At 64.2% G+C, this 27537-nt stretch overlaps 1 protein-coding gene across 1 annotated transcript in view; it reads right to left on the bottom strand.

Moving 5' to 3' along the window:
- BAHCC1 (BAH domain and coiled-coil containing 1) overlaps window positions 1–27537 on the bottom strand; it is a 68635-nt gene that overhangs the window by 15133 nt on the left and 25965 nt on the right. Inside the window, 9 exon segments of the mRNA XM_021928114.2 lie at window positions 3069–3881; window positions 5204–5531; window positions 5707–5870; window positions 6065–6223; window positions 6324–6511; window positions 6897–7005; window positions 7249–8982; window positions 12381–12503; window positions 23550–23729. Coding sequence (XP_021783806.2) covers window positions 3069–3881; window positions 5204–5531; window positions 5707–5870; window positions 6065–6223; window positions 6324–6511; window positions 6897–7005; window positions 7249–8982; window positions 12381–12503; window positions 23550–23729 — 3798 coding nt within the window.

Genomic DNA, 27537 nt, shown 5'->3' with positions numbered 1-27537 from the left:
GCAGTGGGGTCCCGCTTTATTGCCCGGGCTGGAGTGCAGTGGCTCCATCATGGCTCACTGCAACCTCGAACTCCTGGGCTCCAGCACCCTCCCACCTCAGCCTCCTGGGTAGCTGGGACCCCAGGCCCTCAATTCCTTGTGAGGAGGGCAGCGGCAGGAGTTTCTGGATGCAGCCTTACCTGCTGTGACCCTTCTCAGAGGGGCCCCCACCATTCCTCCATCCTCCCTCAGAGCACCAAGCCCCTGCCCCTGCCCTGTCTCTGAACACAGTGCTGGGCTCTGCCAGGCCCTTTCCACACACTCCAGCCCTGTTGCAGGCAGGAGGGCCAGGGATTGAGCACAGGTCAGGAGGGAGGGGCTGCCAGGGCCGCATCCTCTGGGACCTCAACCTGGGGGCGGGGCAGGGGAGCTACCCTCACAGTGACTGCAGGAACAGCGGCAGCCCAACAGCCCAGGGAGTGGCCTGGGGAAGGGATGGCCCATCTCGGGGTCAGAGCTTGGGCCAGCAGAGGCTGGCATCATGCAGGGGAGGGCCCAGCATGGGGATCCAGGGCCTGAGTAGGGGGACCCAGCCCTGGGGGCTGACAACAGAGACCAGGAACAGGGCCCCCATGGGCTGATCCCACAAGGACATTCAGCAGGAGATAGGGGCCAGACAGCTTGCGGTGGGGGTAAGTGGTTATGGCCAGGAAGGCGGGAGAATTGGGGGACCCCTGTGGGGTCAGAGTAGAGGTGCTGGCACCCCCGGGAAAGCCTAGGAGTAACGATAACCTCACAGCAATGAGCACCCCAAACCTGGTCTCTGCCTCGGAACCCCATGCTCCACTTAACGGACTTGGGCTCCCTAGACATGGTTGATCTCAGCCAGAGGCAGGAGTGCGGGGTGACCAGAGCAAACCCCATCCCTAATGGGACACCTCAGCGCCTGACCGCTGGGGGATGCACCTGAGATTCCACCAAAGGCATCGATCCAAACGCCCCGGCTGGGAGGCGCTCCACGATGCGCGGCCAGTTCCCTCCTCAAGTACAGGGGAGGGCCCGGAGGCCACAAGCCCAGCCCAAGGGTTGATCCATCCCCAGAGGTCATTACTCAGAAGCCAGGAGGAGCTCGGAGGGGCAGATGCTGGGGTGCAAAGCTCTGGACTGAGAACACAGATCTGGTGGGGACCATGGGAACGCTCAGGCTGCTGGGTCCAGGGTCCACAGGGAACGGGAGGGGAGAGAGGGCCGAGGGGGGTGGACTGAGCAGCTGCTGCCATCAGCAGCCGGGAAGATGCATCTGCAGGCCCCTTCCACTGAAGGCCCCAGGTCTCCTGGTCTCCGGGTCATTGCACTTGGCCAGAAGGTCTCTCTGTGCCTTCCCTGCCCTTGCAGGCTACAGGCGTGTGGCCCCCACATGGCCTCACCCAGATGGCTCTGCCAGGCCTGGGGGCTCTATGTCCGCCCGGCCCCGATGCTGGGGACTTTTTCCCCACTTTCCCCTCTGCAAATCCTGCTGTCTGAAATCCTGCTGTCTGAAATCCTGCTGTCTGGCACAGGACAAAACCAGTCTCCTAATTAATTTCAACCAAAGTGGTCACTATACTTGTAGGATTGAGCTCTAAGCCCAGCAGCTGCACAGACCTGCCTATTAATTGGGACAAGGGGAGGGGAGGGGCGAGGGTGGGGGCCCAGGAGGGGACCGTGAGGTGGAGACCCGGAGGGCAGAGCTGGCCCTGACTCTGCCTCTGCACACCCTGGTGACTGGGACACCTGGTCTGGCCAGAGTGTGATGATATCCATGCTGGGTTAAGCCACATGGCTCCCCACCTGGGACACATGGTCTACACCTGATTATTCATGCAGTGAACAGGCTCCTGTCCTGCAGGCATTCACACAGGCAGACGGGCCACTCTGGCCACACACACGGCACCTGCTTTCTGTTGACGCCTCCTCATGCTGCCGGGTGAGGGTCCCCGGCAGCTCAGGCCATGCCCCGAGGTGCCTCCACCTCGCCCTATCTACCTTCTCATACACCACCGGCTGGAGGACCAAGGGAGGGCCTCTGGGGGGTCCCGGTGGAGCCCACCCTGACAGGACTCCAAGCTTCCTCAAACCCTCTGCACAGCCCCACCCAGAGGCAGAGACTCTGGGCCAGATACGCCCAAGGGCAGGCAGCTCCCAGCACTGCAGAACACCCCTGCCGGGTGCGAGCCAGCAGCCTTGTCCAGCAGAGGTGACCAGAGGCCCCTGGGGAAATGCACTGCTCGAGAACATTCTCTTGATCGTGGTGGTGAGATTTATGCGTCCAGAAAGCAGTGGCCAAGCCCTGAGGACTGTCAGGTTCGTGCTGTGAACAACCACGGCACCGTGCCCGGCTGGGGGACGCCCTCCACCCTCGGGCTTTCTCCAGGGTCCACAAGGAAGATGGCAGGAAGCAAGGGCTTTCCTAGGAGCGCTGGACCGCAGGGAGTGCCCAGACCAAGGGCTGGGGTGGGTTAAGCAGAGACCTGGCCCTTAGGTGTCTCAGGTGATCTGGCTCCGCCCACTGTTGTCCAGCTGTCCTTGGGGCCTCTGGGTGGGTGGAAGAGCCCAGGAGCTCCCGGTCCCATAGGCCTCCCTGCAGCAAGAGCCCCAACCTCCTGCTTCCTCCCCTGGGCCTGAGTGGGGAGCCGCCAGTTCCTGAACTGGACCCCCCAGGCCAGGGCAGCAGCCACGGAGCCTGAGGAAGTGGAGGCCTGGCAGAGCAGGAGGCAGGCTCTCCTCTCCCCTTGCCAGGACACAGGCCCCTGTTCAGCCACTTTCAATAGGAGGTGCTGACCGAGAGGCCCTTCCTTTGAAACCATCATGCAGGTGAGTCCTGCTCCCAGGACCCCACCTGGGACAGGGGGATTTGGAAATGGCACACTTGCCTCGGACTTCCACGGATGAGGGTGGGCAAGGCGAGGCAGACACTCTCCAGGGGACCCACCACACTTTGGGGACAACTGAGCGGGGCCCAAGGCTGCCATCTGGCCAGGTGACCCTGAGCCAGGCCTGCGGGTCCCACCGCTGGGGCTTTGGGGGGTGGCGGCAACCACCGGGCTTACCTGGCACAGCCCTCTCACTCCTCTGCCGCTGGATTGCCAGGTCAGCCAGCTCGCTGAGCAGAGCGATTCCATGAGTCCCTGAGCTATGGGGCAGGGGGGCTGTGCTGGGGGGCCCAGAGGCTGCTGGGGGCTGAGGGTCTGGTGGGCTGTCGCTGGGCAGGTCCCCCAGGTCGATGGTGGCGGCCACCAAAGCATCCAGGCCTGGTAGCGCCCTGGGTGGGTGGCTGTTGTTGGGAGCTCCCCCACAGTCCTCCTCTGAGTCCTCCATGCTCTGCTGCCCCAGCTCATCTTCCTCCAGCTCGTCCTCCTCAGCGGTCGGCTGCTCTCCCTCGTCCTCAAGGGCAACCGGGCTCCCTGCTTGCTGCTGTAGGACTTGCGGGGAGGCCCCTGATGAGGGCTCCTGCTCCCCCTCCTCCCAGCTCCTCTCTTCTCGTGTCCCTCCCTGAGTAGAATGAGCCTGGCCGGTGGCCTCGGGGCCCCCTGCCTCGAGGAGGGCCCCACATTGCAGTTCTTGTAGCCCCTCAAGTGGGCTGGGGTCCACTGCCTTCCCCTGGGGTCCCCGCTCGGCAGGGTTGGGGGTGGCGGCAAGGTCCTGGGTGGCCTCCCTGGCCCCTGAGAGCAGCCCGGGCTCCTCCAGGCTCCTGGGGCTGCAGGGAGGTGGCTCCCCAGGCAGGAATGTCCTTGTGGGCTCAGGCTGGGCCCCCAGGGTGGCGGTTTGCATAGTTTCAGGGTCCTCGAGGTTAGAAGAGTGCACGTCTGAGGGTAGGGAGAAGCCCAGGCCAGCCACGGGGCGCAGATATCCGGGAGGCAGGTCTGCAAAGGAGGGGACAGGTCAGCAGGGAGCTGGGAGTGGCGGTGAGGGGGTGTCCTGCGACAGGACGGAGGACAGCGACCTCGAACCCTCAGACCCAAGCCCATGCAGAAGGGTCCTGGGCCAGCTGCAGGTCTGCAAGACTGGTGGCGGCGAACGTGTTAACGTTAATTAAGGGGGCAGCCTGGCCGGGCACAGTGGCTCACGCCTGTAATCCCAATACTTTGGAAGGCTGAGGAGGGAGGATCATTAAGGCCAGGAGTTCAAGACCAGCCTGGGCAACAGAGTGCACGCACCACTACAAAAAAATAAAAGAACAATTAGCTGGGCGCGGTGGTGCATGCCCGTGGTCCAAGCTACACGGGAGGCTGAGGTGGGAGGATGGCTTGAGCCCAGGAGGCCGAGGCTGCAGTGAACCATGTTCGTGCCACCACACTCCAGCCTGGGCGACAGAGGGGGACACCTTGTCTCAAAAAAATAAAGAAGAAAAAAAAAGTGTGAGCAGCCTGACGCCAGGCCCTCATTCCCCCACCGAGTGGCTCTAATGCTCCCCAACAACCCTGGCCGCCTGGGCTAGGGTGGCCTCAGGAGCCATCTCTGGCATGGTGTGCCGTGGGCAGCCAGAAAAGGGGAAATTTGTAAAACATGATGCTTGAATCAGGGTTTTCCCTGAACCAGAACGAGCCGGCAGCATGTCAGAGGCATCACGTCCCATTAACTGCAGGAAAAAAAAAAAAAACTAAGGGAGAAAAACTGAGAGCCTCGGCTGGCTGCGTCTCCTGACCGTGAAACTAGGACGGGTTTTACGTTCGCCACACGGTTTCCAGTGTGAACTCAGCCCCATTCAGACAGAATCAAACAGGCTGGCGGGGAGTGGATGGGCGGGTGGCAGGGGCCGAGGCCAGGTCCGAGACCCCCCCACCCAGGCACCCCGCCTCACTGCCCCTCCCTCACCCAGCTTTGCTGAGACCCTGAATGGCAGCCTGGTCAGGTCCCACGCCCGGTGCCCCCCAGGCTGCCAGCACCACCACCAGCAGGCCCTGCCTTCATTTCTGGAGCGTCCCCACGACGGCCAGTGGGACCATCTTCATCGCGCCTTTGTCAGCCCAGGGCCAGGAAGGAGGTGGCTGGGCCGCTGTGTGCTTCTCCCATGCCCATTGGGAGGGTGGGGAAGAGGGAAGAGAAAGGAAGGGAACAGCCACGCTGCCCTGGGCCTGGGCCGGTGTGGAGCAGCCCTGCAGGCAGCCCGGATTCAGCCCTGCCAGGCAGGGGCGGGAGGGCTTGGAGCGGAGCACAGCGGGCCAGGCCAGGCGGCTGCTCTCACCTGGTTCGGACGTGACGATGTCAGCCATGGACTGCGGACCCTCCCCAGTCTTTTCCTCGGCGCTGGGCACCCGGGAGCCAGGCCCGGGGCTGCTGGCAGGGCAGACATTTAAAGTGCACGGGGCGCTGGGCCGAGGTGGTGGGGTGGGGCAGCTGGCAGGGGGCTTTGGGGCGGGCGGGTGGCAGCAGGGTGGCAGCTTGGTGGGGCCTGCAGCGGGTGAGGGGGCGCCTGGGGCCGTGGGGGTTAAGGCAACTGGCTTGTGAGTGGACTTCGGGGCCTTCTCCTGGGCGGGCTCCTCCAGATCCAGGTGCTGGTCTTCGGCCTTCCGCTGTCAGGGATGGGGGGAAGTTCAGGCAGGCTCAGGCTCCCCCGACCCCATCGGGTCCCCTGCTTGGGTTCATCCTGCCGGAGGGCAGGCGTGCAGGGGTCTCCCGGAGCCAGGCCCGGCCAGGCAGGGAGGGGGAGAAGTGCCTGGCCCAGGCAGGCGTGGCTGGGGGCGGTACCTGGAACTGGGCGGCCCTCTGCTGCTGCAAAGCATAGAGCTCCTGCTGCCGGAGGAGCTGTGGCCTCGAGTACACGGGGAGCTGGCCGGGGTGCTGCATGTGAGAGGCAGGGCCCCGGCCCCCATACATGGGGGGCCACAGCGAGGCCTGGTCCATGACATCCGCTGCGGGCAGGGCCCAGGAGGGGTCAGCCTGGCCGGGGAGGGGACAGCTCCGGGGCTGCTTCCCCGAGTCCCCGTCACCCTTTCCTTAGCCCACCAAGCCCACTGCTCCCTCCTGAGCCCTGGCCAGCCCACCCCCAGCTGCCCCTCCTTCCAATAGCCCCCCGAGTGTGGCAGCCTGGACCAGGGGCCCTTACCAAGTGCGTGGGGGGCGCTGTGGGGTGTGGGCTCTGAGGGCAGGATGACCAGCTGAGTGGGGGCGTCCTGGGGAAGGGGGAAGACAGAGGGCACGGGGCCAGCCACAGAGGCGGGGAAGCCGGGGGGCAGGTTCTGGTGCAGGGCAGGGTGCCCCAGGCCTGGGAGGCAGAGGGCACAGTGGTCAGGCCTCCCACTCTCAGGGACCAGGAGGGAATCCCCCATCAGCCCCAGGCCAGCCCCCGCCCTGGGATCACTGACCGTAGGAGTGGCCCCCCATCCACAGGGAGGGGCTGCGGGTGCGGGGCAGCCAGGGGGGATGCGGGTGGGTGTGGGGGGCTGGGTCCCCGCCCAGCTGGCTGCTCTGCATCATGAGGTGGGGGGCCAGGTCCCCAGGGCAGCTGCTCGGTGGGTGGATCCGGGCGAACTCTACGCGGTCTTTGCTGTCCCTGTAAGACCCGGGGCTCAGCCCTGCCACCAGCGCCAACGCCCAGCTCCCCATCCCACCCCTTGCCATCAACCTGGGAGAGAGAATGGGACCTGGAGGCTCAGGGAAAACCCCAGGCTCCAGCCTCAGTGCTCTGCAGGGCTGACTGGGGGCCCTCTCCTGGCCCCTGAGAGTGGGCAACCTGACTGTTGCAGGGGGTTAGCTGAGACCCCCAACCCAGGGTGAGACCCCAGAAAGGCTCTAGGGGTGGGTAGAAACCCACCCACAGCCAGCCATAGAATCTGCTGCCCCAGCCATGACCACCCTCTTCCTCCACGTGGCTCTGAGTGGGGAGCCCCAAGCCCAGGCCCAGCCCCACTCCCCAGGGCCACAGGCCCAGCTCTCACTGCAGCAGCAGCTCGCGGCCGGCGAGCCCCAGGCGGTCATCACATAGCCGGGTCCTCTCCTCCTCGGCCTCCAGGTCCAGCGCGTGTGTGGAACGGGGCCCACTGCCAGCTGCACAGGGTCGAGACAGCAGAAAGGAGAGGGTTGGGCGTCCAGGGAGCCACCGGCTAAGGCAAGCAGTGACCCCGCTTCGAGCTGGGGGGCCTGATGCCCTGAGGAGGATCCCCTGGTCCTGGGGCATCGGAGGGTCTGCCAAGGGCAGGTGTGGGAGCTGGGGAGCGGGGGCGCAGGGCAGGGCCAGCTGGGCATCCTAGACTGGCCCGGCCTGCCTCCCTCTCTGCGCAGGGCCTGTACCTTTGAAAGCGGGGGCGGCCCGGCCCTGCCGCGCGGTGTTGGTGCCGTAGGCTGCCTCAGACCGGCTCGCCGTGTCCTTCTGCCGGGCCAAGGCCACTGCAATGCCCACAGGGGGCTGCCGCACCTCCCCGTCACCGTGCATGGTGTCGTGCTCCCGGCTGCGGGCACAGTCCGGCCTCTCCGACTGGCCTGGGGCCTTAGAGGACAGGAACTTCGCTTCCTGCTGAACGCAGCTGGCCTTGAGGCCGCCCAGGCCCACCAAAGGTGCCTTCTGGCCCACCACTAGGGCCTGGCTGCTGTACTTGAGCAGGTTCTTCATGGCCGAGACCTCGTCCGGTGGTGCAGGCAGTTCCTGGGGCAGAAGGGCCGCCTGCTGCAGGCCGCTGCCAAAGGGGTCCAGGTAGGCGCCAGCCTTGCGCTCCTCGCTGATGGCCATGGCGGTGCCCGGGCCTGCCTGGACACCCCATGGGGGCAGGTGGGGCCCGCTGTAGCCCAGGGATGCCAGCTCCAGGGACTTGCGCTTGGCCTCAGACCCAATGCCCCCCTGTTCCACCTCGGGGGCCACCAAGTGCTGCTGGTGCCGGATCCGGGCCACCTTCTGTGCCCCCGGGGGGCCGGCCGGGGCTTCCTTGCCAGCAGTCTTATCTAAAGTGCAGCAGGCCTGGGGGGCCTTCCCGCCCAGCGGGTCCTGGTGACCAGGCCGGGCACAGTCCTGTGAAGAGGTGGGCAACTCGAAGTAGCCGCTTTTGTCTAGACTACCTTTAGGGAGTCCGGGGAAGGAGGCCTCAGGGCCTGCGCTGCCAAGATAGTCTAGGCCCTTTAGCCGGGGGTTGAGGGCCGCCTCAAAGCCCCCAGGCCGCCGCTCGCCCTTGCTCTCAGCCTTCAGGTGGGCATAGGAGACTCCATAGGCTGCAGCGTGGTCGGGGGCCATGGTTCCCTCCAGGTGCCGGTCCTTGCCCTCCCCTGCCACAGCGCAGGCCTCAGTGGCCTGGAAGGGGCGGCCCTTGTCGGCCAGGTGTCCCACAGAAGGCACGAAGGTGGGCCCGCTGGCCTTTAGGTCCCGGGGGACTTTGTCCTGCAGCGGGCAGAGCCCGTCAGGGCCCCCGTGCAGCTGCAGGCAGGGGAAGGAGCCAGTGGCCGTGCTGAGGGGCGGGGGCGGCCCGGCATACGACGCGGTGTGGTGTAGCATCTGCCGCCGCTCCAGGCACTCGCTGAAGGCCGGCCCGGGCTCCGGGGGGCCTGCTGCCTCCTTCGCACAGCGCCCAGAAGTTGCCACCCCCGCGCCAGGCCGCCCCAGCACGCCCCCCGCACAGCTGGCTAGCGCAGCCCTGCCCATCTCGCCATTGAGCACCTTGGTGTTGAGGAGGCAGGAGGTGAGGTGCTTGGAGCGGCCCTCACAGGCTCCTCGGGGTACGGGGCCACCCTCCCTGCAGTGCCCATCAGCCGGCACGGGCAGCACTAGCTTGTGCCGCTCCTTGCCACCGTCCTCCTCTGCCGCCGGCCGCTCCTTGCCCTCAGCCGCCTTGCCCGTCTTCTCTCTGGCCAGCTCTTTGCCCACGAGGAAGCGGTCGAAGTCCTTGGGGCCCTTCTGCAGGGAGCCAGCCTCGCCCCGGTCTCGATCCCGGCTGCAGGAGCCCATGGGGTGAGCAGGGGCGGCCCGGGCCACGCTGGGGAAGTTGTGGTTGGCCGGCAGCAGCGTGGGCTGGGGCGGTAGGTTGCGCAGGTAGAAGTTATCTGTGTGGGAAAGAGCCAAGGTCGATGGGAGGCCTTAGGGGTGAGGCTGGAGGAAGACTCCCTGAGAGAGGTGCTCCAGGTGCCTCCCGGACACCAGCTGGCACTGACCCCAGGTTATAGCCTAGGGAAGGTTTTCGCTTTTTTTTTTTTGAGATGGAGTCTCACCCTGTCCTCTGTCACCCAGGCTGGAGTGCGGTGGCGCGATCTCGGCTCACTGCAAGTTCCACCTCCCGGGTTCACGCCATTCTCCTGCCTCAGCCTCCCGAGCAGCTGGGACTACAGGCGCCCGCCACCTCACCCAGCTAATTTTTTGTATTTTTCGTAGAGATGGGATTTCACCGTGTTAGCCAGGATGGTCTCAATCTCCTGACCTCGTGATTCGCCCACCTTGGCCTCCCAAAGTGCTGGGATTACACGTGGGAGCCACCACGCCCGGCCTATTATTTTATTTTATTTTATTTTAGAGACAAGGTTTCACCATGTTGCCCAGGCTGGTCTCCTGAGCTCAAGTGATCACCCGCCTCGGCCTCCCACAGTGTTGGGATTACAGGCGTGAGCCACCGTGCCCGGTCATTTTTTGCTTTTGTTTTTATAAAATTGTAGTGAAATATGGATAACATAAAATTTCCCATTTTTGGTGCACAGTTCAGGGGTACTGGGCACATTCCCCCTGCCGTGCAGCCGTCACAAGCATTCATGGCCAGAACCTCTCACCTCCCCGTACTGAAGTTCTGTCCCCGTGAAACACTCACCCTCGGCCCCCATGTTCGGCCGCCACACCTCAGAGATGGGAGATGCAAACCCGAGGCCCGTCTCTCCCCTACCTGGCCCAGTGCCAGTAGGGATTTTTGGGGGATGTGGGGCAGGCAGTGTTACAGGGCATCCCCACTGGGTCTTTACAAACAGGCACCAGGACCTTGGAAACCAGGGACAGGTGGCAGGCGCAGCTCCTGGCGCCCCCGGAGAAGAGGCGAGGAAGGACAGGTGGTCACGGAGGAGGGGCTCACCCCCCTGCTGGACCCCCTGGGAGCTCCCAGCCCCTCGGCCTCTCGTCTGGGTGTCTCAGTCTGGTGGGGCTAGGGTAATGGGTTGAAATGGAGAAAGGCCAGTGGCTCCGGGGGCAGAGAGCAGCAGCTATGCTCGCCCTGCCTGATGGCTGGTGGGTGTCTGGGGGCTCCCTCTGCCGGTCCCTGAAACAGTTGCCCAGCCTGGGCCCTCGGCTTGGGCCCGCCCTTCCCGGCTAGGGTCTGCCCCAAGCTCTCCACACTCCTGGCTGCCCTGGGGGTACCCATCACCCCACAGAGGGGGCCAGGTCACTGCCTCTGGGGACCCTGGGGGGGGGGGGTTGTCCCTCTCCACGCCCAGCTGGGTGGGTGGGCAGCAGGGTGGTGCCAAGAAGGGAGGGAGCAGACAAGGGGGGAAACAAAAGAAACATTTGGAACTTGTAAAATTGTCCTCAGGCATGTAAATTCCTTGTCAATTTCCTGCTAATTAGAAACAAGGGGGAAGGGGAGCGGGAAGGGGCTAGCCCCAGCGAAACCTAATTAGCTCCATTTCCAAAACCAAATACTGTTCTTGGACGTAGCTGCACCACAATATTGTGAAAGCCGAGAGGCCTGGCTGGCCACTGCCCGGAGGGAGTCCCCTGTGCTGGTGGAGGGGTTGGGTTTCTGGGGCTGGGACCAGCCACCTGCCCGCCCTTGACAAACACTGTCAAAATAACTGCACGCGCAGGGGCTGACGTGGGTCTGGGGGAACGGGGCCTGCGGGGCTGTCCTCTGGGCAGCAGAGCCCCTCAGCCTGTAGCCACAGGAGCCGGGGTGTAGGGTGAGGAGACGGGTTTGGGTGCCTGTCCTGGGTGAGAGCTGAATCCCCTGGGTGGGGCTGGTAGTGAGTTCCTGCTCCCCTGCAGCTGGCTGGCACGGGTGAGGCCAAAGCCCTCCCGAGCTTTAGCAAATCTCGGGCTCCTGCAGGTGCGGAGGTGCAGGCCACACAGAGGTCCTGGAGTGAGTGTGAGGTGGGGAGAAGGGGCTGACGGGCAGCCAAGCGAGGGTGGGCAGACTGGCCTCAGGTCCCCACCCCTCAGCTCACTCAGAGTTGGGGTCATCATGACCACAGGCTCACTGGGGTCCCCCACTCTGTTCCCTGCAGGGTGTCTAGTCTGCCTCTCAGGCCCTGCAGGGGCTTTCTGGGCCTTTCCTCTGCCCCGACCCAGAGCTCCAGACCTAAACGCCAGGGCTCCTGGGCTCCCAGGGGCTGTGCGGAAGCCATTTGTCCCCACCTCCCTTCTCACCCCCCACAGCCTGGGTGTCCCTCTCCACAGCCGGGACAACCTCCCAGTCCACCTCTCCGCACTGACCGCACCCCGTGTGTCCAGACACCTCTCAGATCCTCCTGGGGAGACGTCCCAGCCCCTCTGCACCGAGGCAGAACTCACCCCACCATCCAACTGCTCCTCCCAGGTGCGCCCTCCATAGCCCAGGCCGGAAACTGAGGGTCACCTAGACCCCTCTATCCCTCCCTGCCCCCAACCCCCCTCCTAGATATCACTGATGCCGGCCCCTGTGGGACCCCACACCTGTATTGCTTCTCATTGTAGGCCAGTAACTAACCGTCGGCTTCCTGCTCCAGCCTCCTGGTGTCACCCCAAGGGGAACTTTTTAAAATGCAAATGAGATGTCACCCTACCAACTTGGAGATAAGGACCCACACCCATCCCACCTCCAGCCAGGCCGTCTCGGGGACTCCGGGGGGGACTCCCTGGCACCAGGACTTGGCTCTGCTGGGCCTGCGATTCCTCTTCCCCAAGGCCCCACCGATTCTGATTTCTCAGCAAAGACTCAAACTCTGCATCCCTTCTTCGGGGATGCCTGCTGCCAGTAGGGTAAGCAGCCCTTCTGTCCACCAGGACACGGGGCTGGGGGCTGGGGGCTGGGCCTCCTGCAGCCCAGCTCTAGCCCAGACCACTGAGTGTGTAAGCCAGGAAGTGCAGGCTTCTGTGGGCTTCCTCCAGCCCCCACCGGATGTGTCCTCCTCCTGAGCCACCCCAGGATCTGGGAGCTGTTGGGGGCTGCAGGGCAAGGCCAGGTCCTGAGGAAGCTGGTGGGACTAGGGTGATAAGGAAGGTGGGCACCAGCTCAGCTGCTCCCACCTGAGCAGCGAGAGGTCTTGAGACAGCGTGATCTGGGAACTGAACCTGCGCCTGGGGGTGGTCCTGGGCCCCTGGGTTTAAATCCTGAGGGGCAGACCCACCCTCTCCTCTAGCCCCCACCCTGACCTCGTGAGCCCTGTGGGAGGGCTCACCTAGGCTGGCCTTTCCCTTGTGACCCAGAAGCTCCTGCGCCCCCTCCCCACCCCCAGCATGCCTGCTCCCCATGCCGGCCCCATGCTGCACTTGCCTTTTTGGGTTCCATAGAAACGGTGCTGCCCATAGAGAACATTGCTGTTTCCATGGTGATCCAAGTGGCTCACGGGTAGGAAGGTGGATGCCAGACTCCCCGAAAATCTGGGGTACCCCGGAGCTAGAGAAGCAAGGAGACCCAGCTGCAGAGGCAACTCCCAGCCCCCAGCCCACACTCGCCCTGACCCCAGGGAGGCAAGAAGCCGGCAGGCAGCCCAGGAGCGATGCCCCGCAGAGCCCAGCACGCCGCCGCCGGGGGGAAATCAACCCGTCAATACATCATATTAACTCTGACTCGACTAATGCCGTCCCGCCGGTGCGGCACAAATTGAATTGCTGATGGGCTGGGGAGAGGGGAGGACGGCCGAGGGGGCCTCTGTTCCCTCCCAGCAGCACTCAGGATGACAGAAGCTCCCAGGCTGGGCAAGAAAAGGGACTCCAGGGAAGTTTTGTGGGAGGAGGGGGCACGGTGGACAGACACTGTACCAAGGTCCTGCCCAAAGGACAGCCAGGCCCGGACTTGGCCTCCCCAAGGCAGGCCCCAGGGCCCAGTGGACAGCCCAGGCCAGGGACCAGTGCTGCTGGGGTGTGGACAGCCTCCCCCGACCCTGGCTGGAGGTCACAGGTGTGTCCATCCAACGCCGAGTTCCCACCATGGCCAGGCCTCTTCCGGCTCTGAGATCTGCACAGGGTGGGGAGGGGATGGGGGCAAAGAGTTCCTTGCACAGGCCCCAGCCCCCAAACCCCAGGTGGTGACTCCGAGTCATGCCAGACAGCCCCCTCTCTAGGCTAAGGAGTCTGTCTGTCCCTCAAGGCAGCCACATTTCTGAGCGACCTGCCTCTGCCCAATACAGGAAAGCCAGCCACTCCCAGTCACCCACGCGGCTGGCCCTAGGCCTTGGGACAGCTCTGGTTGTGTGGGGCACACTTGCCCCCACCCAAGGGGTGAAGCACAGCTGGCAGGTCAGGACAGGGCTGAGCACGGCCTGGGAGGCCTGCAGGCACCAGAACCCAGCCCAAGTGCTGCAGAGAGCATGTCTGCTGGACACCAGAGACACCAGTCACAAGGAGTGTGGCTTCTGGTTCCCCAGCAGGAACCTGGGCCACGGGCAGAGTTCTCAGACTCAGACCTGTCCAGCCCCATCCCCAGCCCCGCGTGCAGTCCCGGTGGTGCTGGTGCTGGCCGGCCCGCCACAGCAGCTGCCTGAACATGAGGGCCGAGGGGCTGGCTGTGGTTGGGGGTCTGGCAGCCCTCTATAGGCCTGAGGAGAAGACATTTGAGGCAGCAACCTACAGCTTCAACCTGCCAGAATGAGCCAGAATGAACCAGAACGAACGCAGCTGGGCGGGGCAGGATGGCGGGGGCCTCACCTCGGGATGCGGAGCTTTTTTGGGGCGGAGTCTTGCTCTGTCCCCCTGGCTGGAGGGCAGTGGCGCGATCTCGGCTCACTGCAAGCTCCGCCTCCCGGGTTGACGCCATTCTCCTGCCTCAGCCTCCTGAGTAGCTGGGACTACAGGCGCCCGCCACCGCGCCCGGCTAGTTTTCTTTTGTATTTTTAGTAGAGACGAGGTTTCACCGTGGTCTGGATCTCCTGACCTTGTGATCCGCCTGCCTCGGCCTCCCAAAGTGCTGGGATTACAGGCGTGAGCCACTGCGCCCAGCCATGGCCTCACCTTCTAAAACTCCTGCTCTGAATCTTTCCTGGAAAATGGGCCCCCGAGTCCAACTGGTGCACCCCACACCCTAATCCCACTGGGACCCCCAGCAGTGGCAGGCACCACCCAGCTAGCGTTCGATCTTCTCTGGCTCAGTGGATCCCAGGGAAATCTGTGGAGCTTGAGCCCCAGGAGATGCTCCAGGAAACCCAAGCTCTGGGTCACCAGCTCCAAGCACGCACCCCACACCCACCCCATCTGGAGTCTTGTGCAGGGCATGAGCACAGGGAAGGCTCTGGGAAGTCCTGAGACACGGAAGCCTGCTTGACAGGGCGAAGTCCCATCTCCCTGTGAGGCCACACATCCCAGGCCAAGTCTGGGGACCTGGGGAAGGCGCCCCGGCCCTGGTGCGGCCCTGCAGCTGCCCTCCAGCTGGGGACACGGGGCTGAGGCTCGAGCCTGGCCGACTGGCCTGGTCTGTGTGGGAGCTGCCTCTGGAGCAGCTGTTTACCAGACTGAACAGACTGAACTCTGCCCCAGGAAGACTTGACCAAAGCTGAGAGGGACTGGGTGGGAACGAATTGGGGCGGGGGTAGGGGAGTGGCAGGGCAAGGGGCAGGGCCTTGGGGGGCACTGGCTAAACCTCCGCAGCTGTCCCCCTTTAACTGGCTGCTGTTAAATGTTTTACGAGGCCTCGTTTTGGTAAACAGAAGTCTGTAAATTCCTCCTTCCCAGACTCTGTTTCCCAGGCACGGAGCCCCGTCCCCCAGTCCATCCACTCTCAGTGGGAAGCAGCACTCAGCTGGCCGAGCAGTGGGCTCCTTCCCGCCGGTCCCCTCTGCGGGCAGCTGAGGGTGGGCAGCTATGCTTGTCCCTCAGCTGCTGGGCCTTGACTGGTGGCCCCTGGGCTGGGGAGCAGGGCAGCATTAGTCAGGGCCCTAAGACCAAAGGCCTGGCCGGTGCCCCCATCCTTGCCTGCTCAGTCCCCACCTCTGAGGCCCCAGAGGAGAAGTTAGGTAGCGGGGAGGAGGAGGGAATGGGGAGATGGGATGCAGGGGCAGGGAGCAGAGAGGGAGGGGCTGGGGTGCCAGAGAGGCCCAGCCAGCAGGGTGGGGTCCTCTTTGGGCAGGGGGCAGAGAGAGGAAGGGAAGAGGTCCTCCTGGCCCAGCGACAGAAAGCCCCTTTCTTTTTCCCAACAAGACTGTACTCTCAAAACTGAAAAAGAAAATAAAAAAATGATTTTCATGAATCAGAGCAGCTGTTTTGAGACCAGAAGCCAGAAGGCAGGGCTGCTGTGGCTGGGCCGGGGACACACCGGCGTCCTGGAAGGGGCTGCCACTGAGGAGTGGGGATGGTGGTCCTGGGGAGGGCTCCAGGGGGACCGCAGAGGCCCCAGATGGCATGGAGGAGACACTCCAGGGCCAGAGACCAAGAGGGCTCAGCCAGCAGGGCCTCGGGGCACATGAGACCAGAGCCAGAGGTCCTCAACTGCAAGTTCCTGCTAGAACGCCAGGGCCCCAGAACCTCCCCTTCCCACACCCCTTTGAGACGGGAGCTTTCATGATCACCCCAGCAGACAAGGGCAAGCCCTGGGCTAAACGAACCTCCCAGAGAGGCGGGCAGGACTCAGGCTGCTGGTGCCCTCAGAGCCTGGCAGAGTGTGGGGAAGAACCCTGCGCGCAGTGGGGGTTGCACCGAGGTCCCCACATCCTGCCCCTGCTACTGTGGCGGGCAAGAGCCTCCAAACTCAGTCCCGTGATGGGATGGACTGCAGGAGACAGAGGCTCAAGGTCACAAGCACCTGATGGGTGAGTAAAGCCAGGAGGCCACACATGGGCTTGGCGGGGGGCACAATGGCCACATCCCCAAACCCCTCCCAACCTCCCGCAGGCCTGAGCTCACCATGTCTAGGGAGGTCAAGGGTTGCAGGTAGGAGGCCTGTGGTGTGGGCAGGAGAGACAGTGGGTAGTCGGGGGGGGTCAAGGCTGCCCCTGGGCAGGGCTGAAGGACGGAAGAATGGGAGGGCACAGTGCCAAGAAATGGGGGCTGGGGGCAGCCAGGGGTGAGGGGACCCTTCCTCTCCTCCTGCCCACCTGGAGAAGGGAAGCCTGGAGGCTTCTCACCCCTGGGGAGGGAGAAGCAGCCCCCACCCACGGCACACAGGGCCTGGCCCAGTGTCTCTGCTCACACCAGCCCTGGCTGCCTGCCGGGCACCCCCACTCTAGGCACCTCATTTCCCTCATCCCTCCTGCATTCTGACACATTTTCCCAGCAGCCCAGCGCGTCGAGGCCCTGCCCTCTCCAGGCCAGCCCTGCGCCTTCCTCCTCTTGCTAGACTGGAGAGGTGGCCACACCCCACCCCCCAGGGAACATTCCTGTGGTGGAAGACCGGGGGGGCTGCTCCTGGGTCTCTCAGGATGCTGGACGTGGGGTGTCTTCATGGCCAGGTCTAGGAGGGAGGACGCCAGCCAGCAGAAAGACTGAGATCACCCGGGGAGGGTCAGGGGACTTCCCACTGCAGGGTCATCCAGGGAGCCCCACTTGGGGCCACGGAGCTCAGGGCCCGGATGCTGCAGGCTTAGCAAACTTCTGGGGGTGCTGAAGCGCACCTCAAGCACCCTGCCCCAGCCCCCACGCCTTTGAGGACAAAACCTTCTGCAGCGGACACCCCACCATCCTGACAAACAGCAGTGCCTCCTCCCTGGGGGAAGGACTGGGCACCTGCGTCAGCCACGCCGGCCTCCCACGGCTGAGCCTCGACCTGTCTCCCACTGTGGTACCACTTCGGCTCCCACACGCACCTGGACCGGCGGGCAGTGGGTCACGCAGCCAACTGGGCGTGGCCCCAGGCCTGAAATCTGCACATGGGCAGCCAGCTTAGGAGGCCCTGGGGGAACGTGGGAGGCTCTGGGGACTGTATCAAATGCCCACCGTCCAGTAAGGGCCCATCCTCCGGGCTCAGAAGCAGACAACCCTCCTCCATCTCCTGCCAAGTCTGCCAAATCCCCTGTTACTCCTCCCACAGTGACCCCAGGGGAGTCCCGGGAGACCCCTGGCCTGGCAAGTGGTCCCTGCTCTTCTTGTGACCCCATACATCCCCCGTCATGTAGGATATCCCTGCCTCACTGCCATGCAGCCACATGCATGAGGCTCAGCCTGGCCTCCACCAGCCCGCAACTCGGCACTGGCTTTTCAGGGGACACCCCCTTCACTCAGGTGTCAGTGGGTTTCAGGTGCAGTGCACGGGTCTATCTGATGACTGCCAGTCCCCAAGTGCTGGGCTGACACAGATTCTGAAACCCTGTCCGCATGCGGCACACAGAGCACTGTAGTCGACTGATGACGTCTGCCCTGGGCACACAGGGGCCTCGGTGGGCTGATGACGCCTGCCCTGGGCACAGGAGGGGCCTTAGTGATGACTGCAGCTGCAGGCAGTTCTCACTCCCACTCTAGGGCTGGAAGGGCCTACAACCTTCCAGCGGCCCCTTCCCTAGTCCTGTCTGCTCTCTGCCAAACACCTTGCTCCTACACACAGGCCCCTCACCCCAGGTGGGCAGACCCCTGGGCGTCCAGGCTGTGTTTCAAAGTGCAGCTCCCGGGACATGAGTGGTTGGTGGGAGGCATGGCAGGAGATTCCTTCTTGGAGCTGGACTGCCCAATCCCTGGGGCCCCCTGAGGCTGGGGAAGCTCAGCCCCTTCCCCATCCACAGGCCTGCAGGGAACTGGCCCAAGTGGTGACCCACAGCTGCCTCAGGGGCAGGCCGGGCCAGCTCCGTCTGTTCCTAGGCTAAGAGCGGGGGCAGGTGCCAGGTTCCCATGGGAGCCTCTAGAACAAACGCAGCGAGCAGCCTGCCCAGGATCCAGGCACCAACTCCACAGGGAGGAGCACAGCCTTCCTGGGGATGCTGGGGGATGGTGGCCCAGGGATTGGGGGTAGGGTGGGCCCGGGGATGGGAGGGAGCATGGATCCGAGGCTGGGGCCGTCCTCAAACCACGGGAGGTAATGGACAATCCTCAGAGTGTGGAGCTAGAAGCAACCTCACGACCCCCACAGCCTTCGCTGGCACCCTGGACAGCAGCTCTGGCTGCCAGGGAACTACCTCCCGCCTGCCCACCGGGACCTTCCTCACGTTCTCCAGGCAGCATCCTTGACACACAGGTCACAGCCCTCGGGCCACAGACACAACACCAGCCAGCCCGACACACAGGCACACAGTGGATGGTGCACCTGCCGGGAGGGGCTGCACCCCCACCAGTCAGGTCCAGGGATGTCAGCCCAGGAAGGTCGCACCCCACCCCCAGTAACCAAGGCCACTGGCCCCAGCAGTGGACAGCCGCCGCCGGACACGGGAGGGAAGTTGCTCTCTGTGCCTATATCACATGGGGTCTGGACAGCTGTTCTCACTGGTGTGGCAGATGGAGAAACTGAGGCTGGGCGTGTGAACTCGAGGCTAAGGCAGCTCTGGGTCTGTGAAGACCCCTGCGCTGCCCACCTGCTCTGCACATGGCGGGGCCCATGCCGCATCCGCCACCGTCCCGCCCTGTCCTGCAGTGCCTGGGTGTGGGCAGGGCCTTGGGTGCACCCTCCTAGGTCCCAGAGCAGCCTCTAGCCCAAGTCCCTGGCCAAGTCCCTGGCTCTTGGAGAGCAGGAGCTCTTGGAGAGCGGAGGGGGCACCCACTCCAAAGCACGGCAGGTCAGAGGGCAGGGAGAGGGTGAGGGGACAGGCTCTCAGTCACACACAATCCTCAGCCTCAGTTTCCTCACCTGTAAAATGGGCGCAAGCACCACTGTGCTGTGCGGTGTTGCCAGAGGGAGGCAGGTGCCGTCCCAGGGCCAGGCTCATGACAGAAGTGTTGTCATCTTGCCCAACCTCGAGCCTGGGCTGGCCCTGGGAACCCTGCAGCTGCAGGGACCAGGCCCTTTATCCAAACTAGGGTTGGACCTCTCCCCAACCTCCCTGGGGCTCAGGTTCTACCACCTGGGATGCCCCTACCCTGGCTTCCCCAGGCCTGTGTCTCCCCCAGCCACCTCCATACAGCCCTCTGCCAGGTGAGGACCTGGGTGCTGATCACCATGGCCATGAGATGAAAGCCCTGCCCTCAACAGTGACTGGCAGCACTCAGCCAGGCCGTGAACATGACACTCATAAAGTCTTAGCGGGCTGGGGTTCGGGAACTGCCAGGGCCTGAGGGTAGACTCTAGTGGGGACAGGAGAGCAGGGCAGCTTGCCAGGGCAGGCCATGGTGAGGGTCCAAGGGTATGGGAGGGCTGGCTCCAGAAAGCCACAGGATGCCTCCGGAGCGGGGATCACAGGCTTGGATGATCGCAGCCGCCCTCTGGCTGCGAGAAGCTGGCTGGAGGAGGGTCACAGACCTGGACAGGGCGGCCGCCCTCTGGCTGCAAGAAGCTGGCCAGAGGTAGCCAGTCTGGCAGAGCCCTTCTACCCCAACACCGGGATCCCCACCCTGTCCTCCCATCCCCACGCTGGGATCCCCACGCTGTCCCCTCCATCCTCACACCGGGACCCCCATGCTGTCCCTTGCATCCCAGGGGAGCCAGCTTGTCCTCACTGGCCCAACTCTCCCTCGCACATGGGAGGGGACAGCAGGTCCGAGCAGGGCAAGTGCTCCCCTTCCCCCGCATAGATGTGGGGGGCCTGGAGTGAGCCCAGGTAGAAACGTCAGTGCTGGGGTGGTCAGCGGGCCTGTGGAGGACAGGTCAAGAGGCCGTTTTAGCCACTGAGGAAACCGAGGCTGGGAGAGAAAGGAATTGCTGAGAGGTCTGGGAGGAAGCGGCGGGTCCCGGGCAGGCATCACAGGAAGGATGGAGCTGGGGCTGCAGCACTTCTGAGGGCACTCAGGGTGGGTGGAGGCTGGTGGGATCTCTGTCCCTCAAACAGATGTGGTCCCAGCTCCTGCTCACTCCCAGCAGCACCAGCGAATCCTGAGACCTCAGAGGGGATGAAGGGGACAGGGGGGCAGCCAGCAGGACGTAGGAAGCTGCAGGGCTCTGTCGGCAGGGAGCACTCCACATGCGTAGCCCCAGACCCCTGGGAGCTGGCCAGGCCCAGTGAGAGGTGGCTGCTGGCGGGGGCGTGGTTCTGACCAAGAGGCTGGCCAGGCGGACAGCCAGCGCATGTGTGTGTCTGTCGCCGCCATGGCTCCCCCCAGGTGGCACAAGAGACCACGAGTGGCCTCAGTGGGCGGCTCAGCAGCCCCTGCCCCCACCCTTCCCAGCTGAGCCCCCCAGGAACAGAATCCTCTTTCATTGCCCCTGTGGGTGGTCCTGGCCCGGCAGCTGGGGGGCGCGGTGGGGAGGGAGGGGACCAGGCCTGCCGACAATAGGACCAGCTGTGCGTGCCTCCACCCCTGCTCTCACCCACCCAGGACAGGCTGGCCGACAGAAGCTCACCTCTGCTCCTGGCCAGTTCCGCTGCCCACCCCACCCAAAGCCCCAGGGAGGCCCACCGCAGGCGGGAGCCCAAGCCTCGTGTGAGCTGCGGGCTGGGGGGAGCTGAACCGGCCAGATGCTTCAGGCGGCTCCTCCAGCTCCAGGCTGCCTCTGCTGCACCCCCGGCTGCTCCCCCAGGGAAGCAGGAAGCCCTGGACCGCTCCAGGGGCTGCCCTGCAGATGGGGAGAGAGGAGGCCCTGCCTGGCGTCGGGGGGTTCCTGGGGCTACCCCAACCTGGGTTTCTGCTGGCTTGCCCCATCCTGGCCTCCCTGCCGTCAACGAAAGCCCTGGGCTGGGGAGGGGGTGGCAAGCTGACCTGGCGGGGCACTTGCCTCCTGCCCATCCTGGGCCACTGGAAGGATATGTGGGCGAGGCCGACCGCCCAGGCAGCCCGCTGTGCCTGCTGGCCCCCACCCTCCAGCCGAGTCGCGTGCCCCCCGCCCACCTCGCTCCCCTTCCCCCATGAACACACACGGCAGAGAAACAGGCCCTGCGCACGGGGAGCCAGCTGGCACCCTGTCAAACTAGCAGCCAGGCATGCTGCCCGGGCAGCCAGCCAGCCTCTCACCCTGGCCCGCCCGCCCTGGCCTCTGTCGCTCAGCTCACAGTGCGGCAGCTCCATGTGGTCTGTCGGGGAGCACGGCTGCGTGGCAGGGAACCCCTGCAGGGAGGGGAGGGGATCCCGGGGGGTGGGGCAACTGAACTGAAGGCAGCGCAGGGGACAGCAAGCCGGAGCAGAGGCCTCACAGGTGTGTGGCCTTGGAGGCTCTGCCACCCTCGGGGGGTACCCACACCCGTCCTCAGCCCCGGGTGGGCCCTGCGTCCTGGGGCCCAGGCGGGCGGCTCAGAGGCTACGTCCTGCGTTCTCTTGTCCTGCCTCCACCTGTGCTGGTCCACCCAGTCCACTTTCCCGCACACATGCCCGCCCCAACCTGACACGGATGGCGGGAGATGCATCTCGCCCAGCCAGGGTGCCAGGTGCCCAGCAGGCTAGACAGGTGAACCTCCTCGGTGTGACACAGCCAGGGCCACTGTGGGTACAGTCCTCTCCTCCTGCTCAGGCCACCCCTGCCTGGAGGAGCTACTTCCCTGGGACGCAGACAGAAGGGGCTCAGAAACCCAGATGCCAGGGGCTCATGTTGACCCTTGTGGCAGGACACTGGTCTCCCACCCAGCCAGGGGGACTCCCAGGGGCTCGGGAGCAGATGGAACCCGCTGATGCTGGGCCCCACGTGAGGGGCTGAGAGGCGGTGGGGTCCCCGGGGTGGGATGTGGTCGGCTCCGCCCAGGCAGCCGTTGGCACTAGGGGAAGTGAGTGTCTAGAGGCCGTTGTGGGTGCTGTCTGCCTGTGGGCCACCGCACACCCACCCTCTGAGCAGCCCCCAGAGGGGCGGGACAGGGGCTCCAAGGCAGGTGGTGCTACCCACAAACGGCCCTCCTTGCTGCTGGGGTCCCCCAGGGTGGGCAGAGGGAGTGGAATAGGAGCTCTCTCCTGGTGCAGAGAACACTGGGGATAGGTTCGTGCCGCTTCCGGGCCCTGACTAGGGGCCACCACTGCCAGGAGGGGAAACCAAGTCAGCGGTCCTAGGTGGATCTGTGCACCTGTGGCTGGGCCAGGGCCAGGCAGCGGCCGTTGCGTCTGTTGTGGGGGGGTTTACCACGGCTGCCGCAGGCGTCGCCTTCCTGCTCCCCCCATGCCAGGCCACCCTCCTCCCTCCCGAAGACATCCTGGGAGCCAGATGCTGTGGCTGGCGGGGGCGTTTGCCCACAGACACAGAAGGCTGAGGCGGGGTGGGGGGTATGAGCCAGGAAGGCGGGGCCCCCACAGCCAGCCCAGGAGCCATGGCCAGCCTGGTCTCCCCTCCAGGAGGCCGCTAGGAGTGCAGGGGTGGGAGGAAGGGGCAGGGGAGTCTGGACCGAGGACCCCATGCTGCCCATGGCATCCCAAGGTAGCGGCCTCCCCTGCACCCAGGAAGAGGCTGTTCCTTGTCGCCTGCCCAACATGTGCGCCCTGCGCCGAAAGCCCAGATTATTTCAGCAACTGCCCCTCACTCGTCACCTGTTCTGCTTGGAAAACAGCCCCTTTCTTGTTGCACAAAGAGAGGTTTCTCTGCTTCCAGCAGTGCCGGGTGCTAATCTCCCTGCCTGGAACGGGGCGGTGGCGTGGTGTGTGGGTCCGCAGCGCTCTGTAAACACGACGCCCGCCGCTCAGCAGTCATTGAGTTACGGCAGTGCCGGGTGCCAGGAGCAGAGAGCCCTGTGTGCCCGCTGCCAACTGCAATTACCTCTCTGCGTGCCAGCCGCAGGGGGCGGGGGGAGCTTAACCCTTCCCACACTGCAGGGTTGGGGTAGCCGAGGAAATACCAGCAACTGTGGGCCCAGGGACATGGGGGCCCAGGGCCGCCGCCTAGGCTGCAGGGCAAGGGGTCTGAGCAAGCAAGGGGATCCGGGCAGGGGTGCCCTGCCAGGGAAAGGCCAGGGGGGCCTCCAGGGGCCTCCTGCTGGCCAGGCAGCCTGAGAGTAGCCAGTATTCGTGAGGTGCCTACTGTGTGCCCAGGGCTGTGTCCCATGGGGAGGCAGGTGGCCTGGGAGGAACTCTTTGTCCTGGGCCAGGCCCCACAGTGGCAGTCTGTGTGCACTGACAGCTTTCCCCGCCCCCTCCCCTCCCGGCTGGCAGATCCGGAGCCCACCTCCTAGCATCTGGGGAAGTGGGGCGCGGCCACTGTGAGGGTGAGCCCAACCCGGCCAGCCCAGCTGTACTCCACATTTTCTCAGCTCCCTAGAGCCCCTCCTGGCTCCCCCGTTCCCCCTTGCTGCCCATCTGGAGCACACATCTGGTCAGGACCACTGCCGAACAGGCCGCCCTTGTTTCCAACCAATCACCACTTCCCCCGGGGCTTCCTCAGCAGGGAGGCAGCCTCACCAGAGCCTGCTTGTCAACGTCCACCGGCCAGGTTCCCACTGCCCTCGTGGGAGCCCCTCACCTGCCCCTGGCCCGGGCACCAGGGTCAGTCTCTTGGCCACCAGGGCGTCGCCGAGAGCCCAGTCTGCCAACTTACCTTCGTGGGAGTGGGAGAACCAGATCTGGGAGGTGGCGGGGTGGGAGCCACGGTAGGCCTGCTCCGAGGGGGAGGAGCTGGGGCCACTGGGGTGCGTGGAGGCTGCCGAGCCCAGGCTGCTGGAGAGGAAACTGCCCATGAAAGAGGAGGCCGGAGAACTTCCCATCAGGCGGCTGCTGGCTGTGGACACAGGGCAAGAGTGAGTGTGGGGGCAGCTCCCAGGGTGTGGCCTGAGGCAGGGCAGGGGCAACAGCCCAGCCCTTCTCCATGGGGTACCCTCAGGCCCCCATCGCCCCTGGAGTCTTTGTCTTTCAATATCCAAGAAACCGATGATGGGAAAGGCTACCCACATAGGCCTTTGACAGCCATACTCAGAGTCCTGAGTCTTTTGGTGCCTCAGGTGTCCCGGTACTGACACCCTCCTGCTGGTGCAAAACCCAAGAATGTCATCTTTGTTACAACCACATCACCACCACCAGCCACATCACCTACCACTATCACCCCCAACCACATCACCCACCACTATCACCCTCAACCACATCATCCACCACTATCACCCCCAACCACATCACTACCACCTCACCCACCACCACCACCACCATCACCACCACCCCAACCACATCACCATCACAACACACCAACCACGTTACCACCAACCACATTACCACTAACCACATCATCATCACCAACCACATCACCTCCACCACCATGCCCCCAAACACATTACCACTACCATTACCACCAACCGCATCACCCACCACCAGCACAACCAACCACATCATCCACCACCATCACCAACCACATTCAATGACAACCACATCACCATCACCATCACCAACCAATTACCACCACCAACAACCATATCGCCATCAATAACCAATCACCATCAACAACCACATCACTCACCACCACCACCATCATCGTCACCACCACTACCACCCAGGTGCTGGGTACTGTGCCAAATCAACTTTCATGGCCTGTGGATAGGCCTCCTCTTCACAGGGAGAGCACCCCGACTCTCCCAGCCCACAGTGGTGGGCAGCTCCAAGGCCCCTTAGATACTGGCGAACTTGCTAAAAAGGCCAAGGTGACACATGAGGCACCAGGGTCAGCGGGGCCCCAGCCATAGGCCATGTGTCAGCTCCACGGGCCCCGCAGTCTCGGCCCCTTCAGGCAGCACTGGGAGGAGCTGTTGTCTCTCCTGAGTGGGGTCTTCATCCCTCTACCCAGACCCAATAAACTGACTTGTCAGACAGAGGAATGCCCCAGTCCCAGGTGAGCGGAGAGAGAAACTGAGCCAGCTGGAAGACCGAGGGTGGGGGACAGAGGAAGGAAGGGCAGCGCTGGGGACAGATCTGCTTCTAAAATCCCTTCAGGGTTCCTAGGGCTGGGCCCCAACTGGGCTGGCACAGAGCTGCGAATGGCGCTCACCTCTGGGTCAGGTGGAGGCAGCGAGAGGCTCCTTCCTAGGTACTGCCAGGATACCCTGCACTTCCTCTGGCAGCCTGAGTGTGGGAAATGGTGAGCCCCCAGGACCCCAGGCCCCGTCCAGCCCAGCCCTCCTGGCCCATTGACCCGCCTGCATGCTCGCTTGTGGCCCATTGGCCGTGCCCCCCTCTGCCCAAGTCCAGTGGCCAAGGCCAGCCCGAGGGAGCCTCCCAGGGTTGCCATGACTACCAGCTCCTGCACACGGAGGACAGCACACACAGATTTCTGCACACGGTGGCCCTGCTGCTCCGTGGGTGGTCTGAGGCTGTCACTGAGCGGCCCCCACCCCAGCCAGGCACCCTGGCACCCTGTCATCTCCATTCCACGGGCGGCAAGCCTGGCCTGGGACCATCCCAGGAACCCAGGGCGGCGGCACTGCCCCCTCGGGAAAGAGGGGTATGAGGCTGAGTGTGGGGACAGTGGGGGTCTGCAGGGGCCCAGCCCGAGGTGAGTCAGGACAGCCATTCCCCTGCCCGGGAGGCAGGGGGAATTTGTGAATTTCTGATGCCTCATCCAGCCTGGCTTGGCCCTGGGAACTTCCCAGACATGAGGTGACTCAGCAGAGGCGGCGGGGCCAGGGGGGCGGCGGGGGCTGCCCTGCAGGGCCCTGGCAGGGTCCTGCTGTGCTGAGCCAGTTCCCAGCCCAGGGCCCCCAAGGCCCCTTCCCCTCTCGTGTGTGAACGCAGCCACGTGGACTCAAGGGGCCTCTCCCGGTCGTGGCAGCAGAGGAGGGGTCTGTGAGCGCTGGTGGGGGACGTGGGGTGTGAGCTGGCCTCTGCGGCGGGTGGGCGGGTGGAGAGGAAGAGCCGGCCCAAGGGACTGTGGAGCAGGCCCAGGTCCAGGCCCAGGGCAGGGGGCGAAGGTGCCCGCGAGCCAGGGGCTTCCCGGACCACAGGGCTGGGACTGCCATGGGCCAGGGCCAGACCACAGGCCCGGCGGTCAGGGAGGGGACTCTGGGTTGGGAAGGGAAGTGCTGGCTTCCCTTGCTTGGGGACACTGGGGCATGCCTGTGGGGTGAGTGTGGGCTCCCCTCGGAGTTGGAAGCTTGCCGCTGCCTCGCCCAGGCCCGCCTCGAGTCCCCCAGGCCTTCCCACCCCCACACCCTCCTGGGGAAGTCCCTCCCGCCTCTTCCTCCCTGGGATGGTGGGAAGCAACTAAGTCCAAAAGTTGGGTCTGGAGAAGGGATTTCTCCAGGATCCTGGCCTGAGAACCCCATACCTTGAGCTCTCCCACACCATGTCAGGCGGGGGCGGGACACACCCCGGTGTCCCACGGGGCCCTCAGTAGGCAACCAGCCTGTCTCCAGACTTGGGGGACCCTGCTGTGCTGCCTTATCTGAGCCCACTAAGGAAGGGTCCCCAGCCCCAGAATCTGGGGAATGAGAGGGAAGGGGATGGGGGCTCCAGCCTAGCCGCTCCCTGCACCTGACCAGCCTCACCAAGCTGGGGGCCCCTGACTCTGTGCCCAGAGTCAGGCAGGGCCGCTGACGTGGGGGTCTCTTTCACCTCTTTTCCCTTTCATTCTGGAAACGGGCCAGCTGGATTGCTGTCTCCTTGTCATACAAACATCATGTCTTTGTATTTTCACCATAATAAGCTCAGGTAATAAAGCACAAGAGAGGCCAGACACGGTGGCTCACACCTATAATCCCAGCACTTTGGAAGGCCAAGGTGGTGGATCACTTGAGGTCAGGAGTTCAAGATCACCCTGGCCAACATGGTGAAACCCCGTCTCTACAAAAATGCAGAAATTATCCAGACATGGTGGTGCGCGCCTGTAATCCCAGCTATTCGGGAGGCTGAGGGTGGGAGAATCGCTTGAAGCTGGGAGGCGAGGGTTGCAGTGAGCCGAGATTGTTCCACTGCCCTCCAGCCTGGATGACAGAGTGGGACTCCGCCTCCAACAAAAAAAAATCACGAGAGGAAGCCGAGTCACCCAAGACCCCTGCCCCAAGGCCCTTGCGTGAGCATCCTAGGACCACTGTGTGCACAGCGGCATACATACTTCTCCGGTATCACACGGGGTCGCATGCTGCACCCCAATTCCATGCCCGCGCATCCTGGGTACTGAGCCTACCATGAGAGGCCTACCATCCCCCACAAGGGACTGGGGTAGCCTCTTTTGCTTCTGGAAATCCTGACTCGGGTGGCAGCTGCTGCCAGGGGTCCTCACTGGTGGCTCAGCAGGCCAGCACCTCGGAGACGGGACCAGGCAGGGGAGGAGCCTCTGCCCGGCATCCCCCTTGCCCCAAGAGCACGAGCCCTGCACATGGCTGGGGGCTCAGATGCTTACTCTAAAGGGGGGATTTCTCCCCCATGGCCCTGGCCTTGGCTTGAAACTTGGAAGCAGATTCTGCATGCCCTGCCAGGTGGTCACTACTGTGGTGACCCCCGCGAGTGTGGGGGATGGGACTGCTGGCCACCTGAGGCCTTCCCTATCCCACCCAGCTCCTGAGGAGTCCGGAAAACCCCAGGACAGAGCATCATACCTCTACTGTCAC

This window comes from Papio anubis, chromosome 17, assembly GCF_008728515.1.
Source record: "Papio anubis isolate 15944 chromosome 17, Panubis1.0, whole genome shotgun sequence".
Taxonomy (NCBI): Eukaryota; Metazoa; Chordata; class Mammalia; order Primates; family Cercopithecidae; genus Papio; species Papio anubis.
Note: the sequence above shows the minus strand (reverse complement) of the source record. Positions and strands in the feature narration are given on the sequence as shown.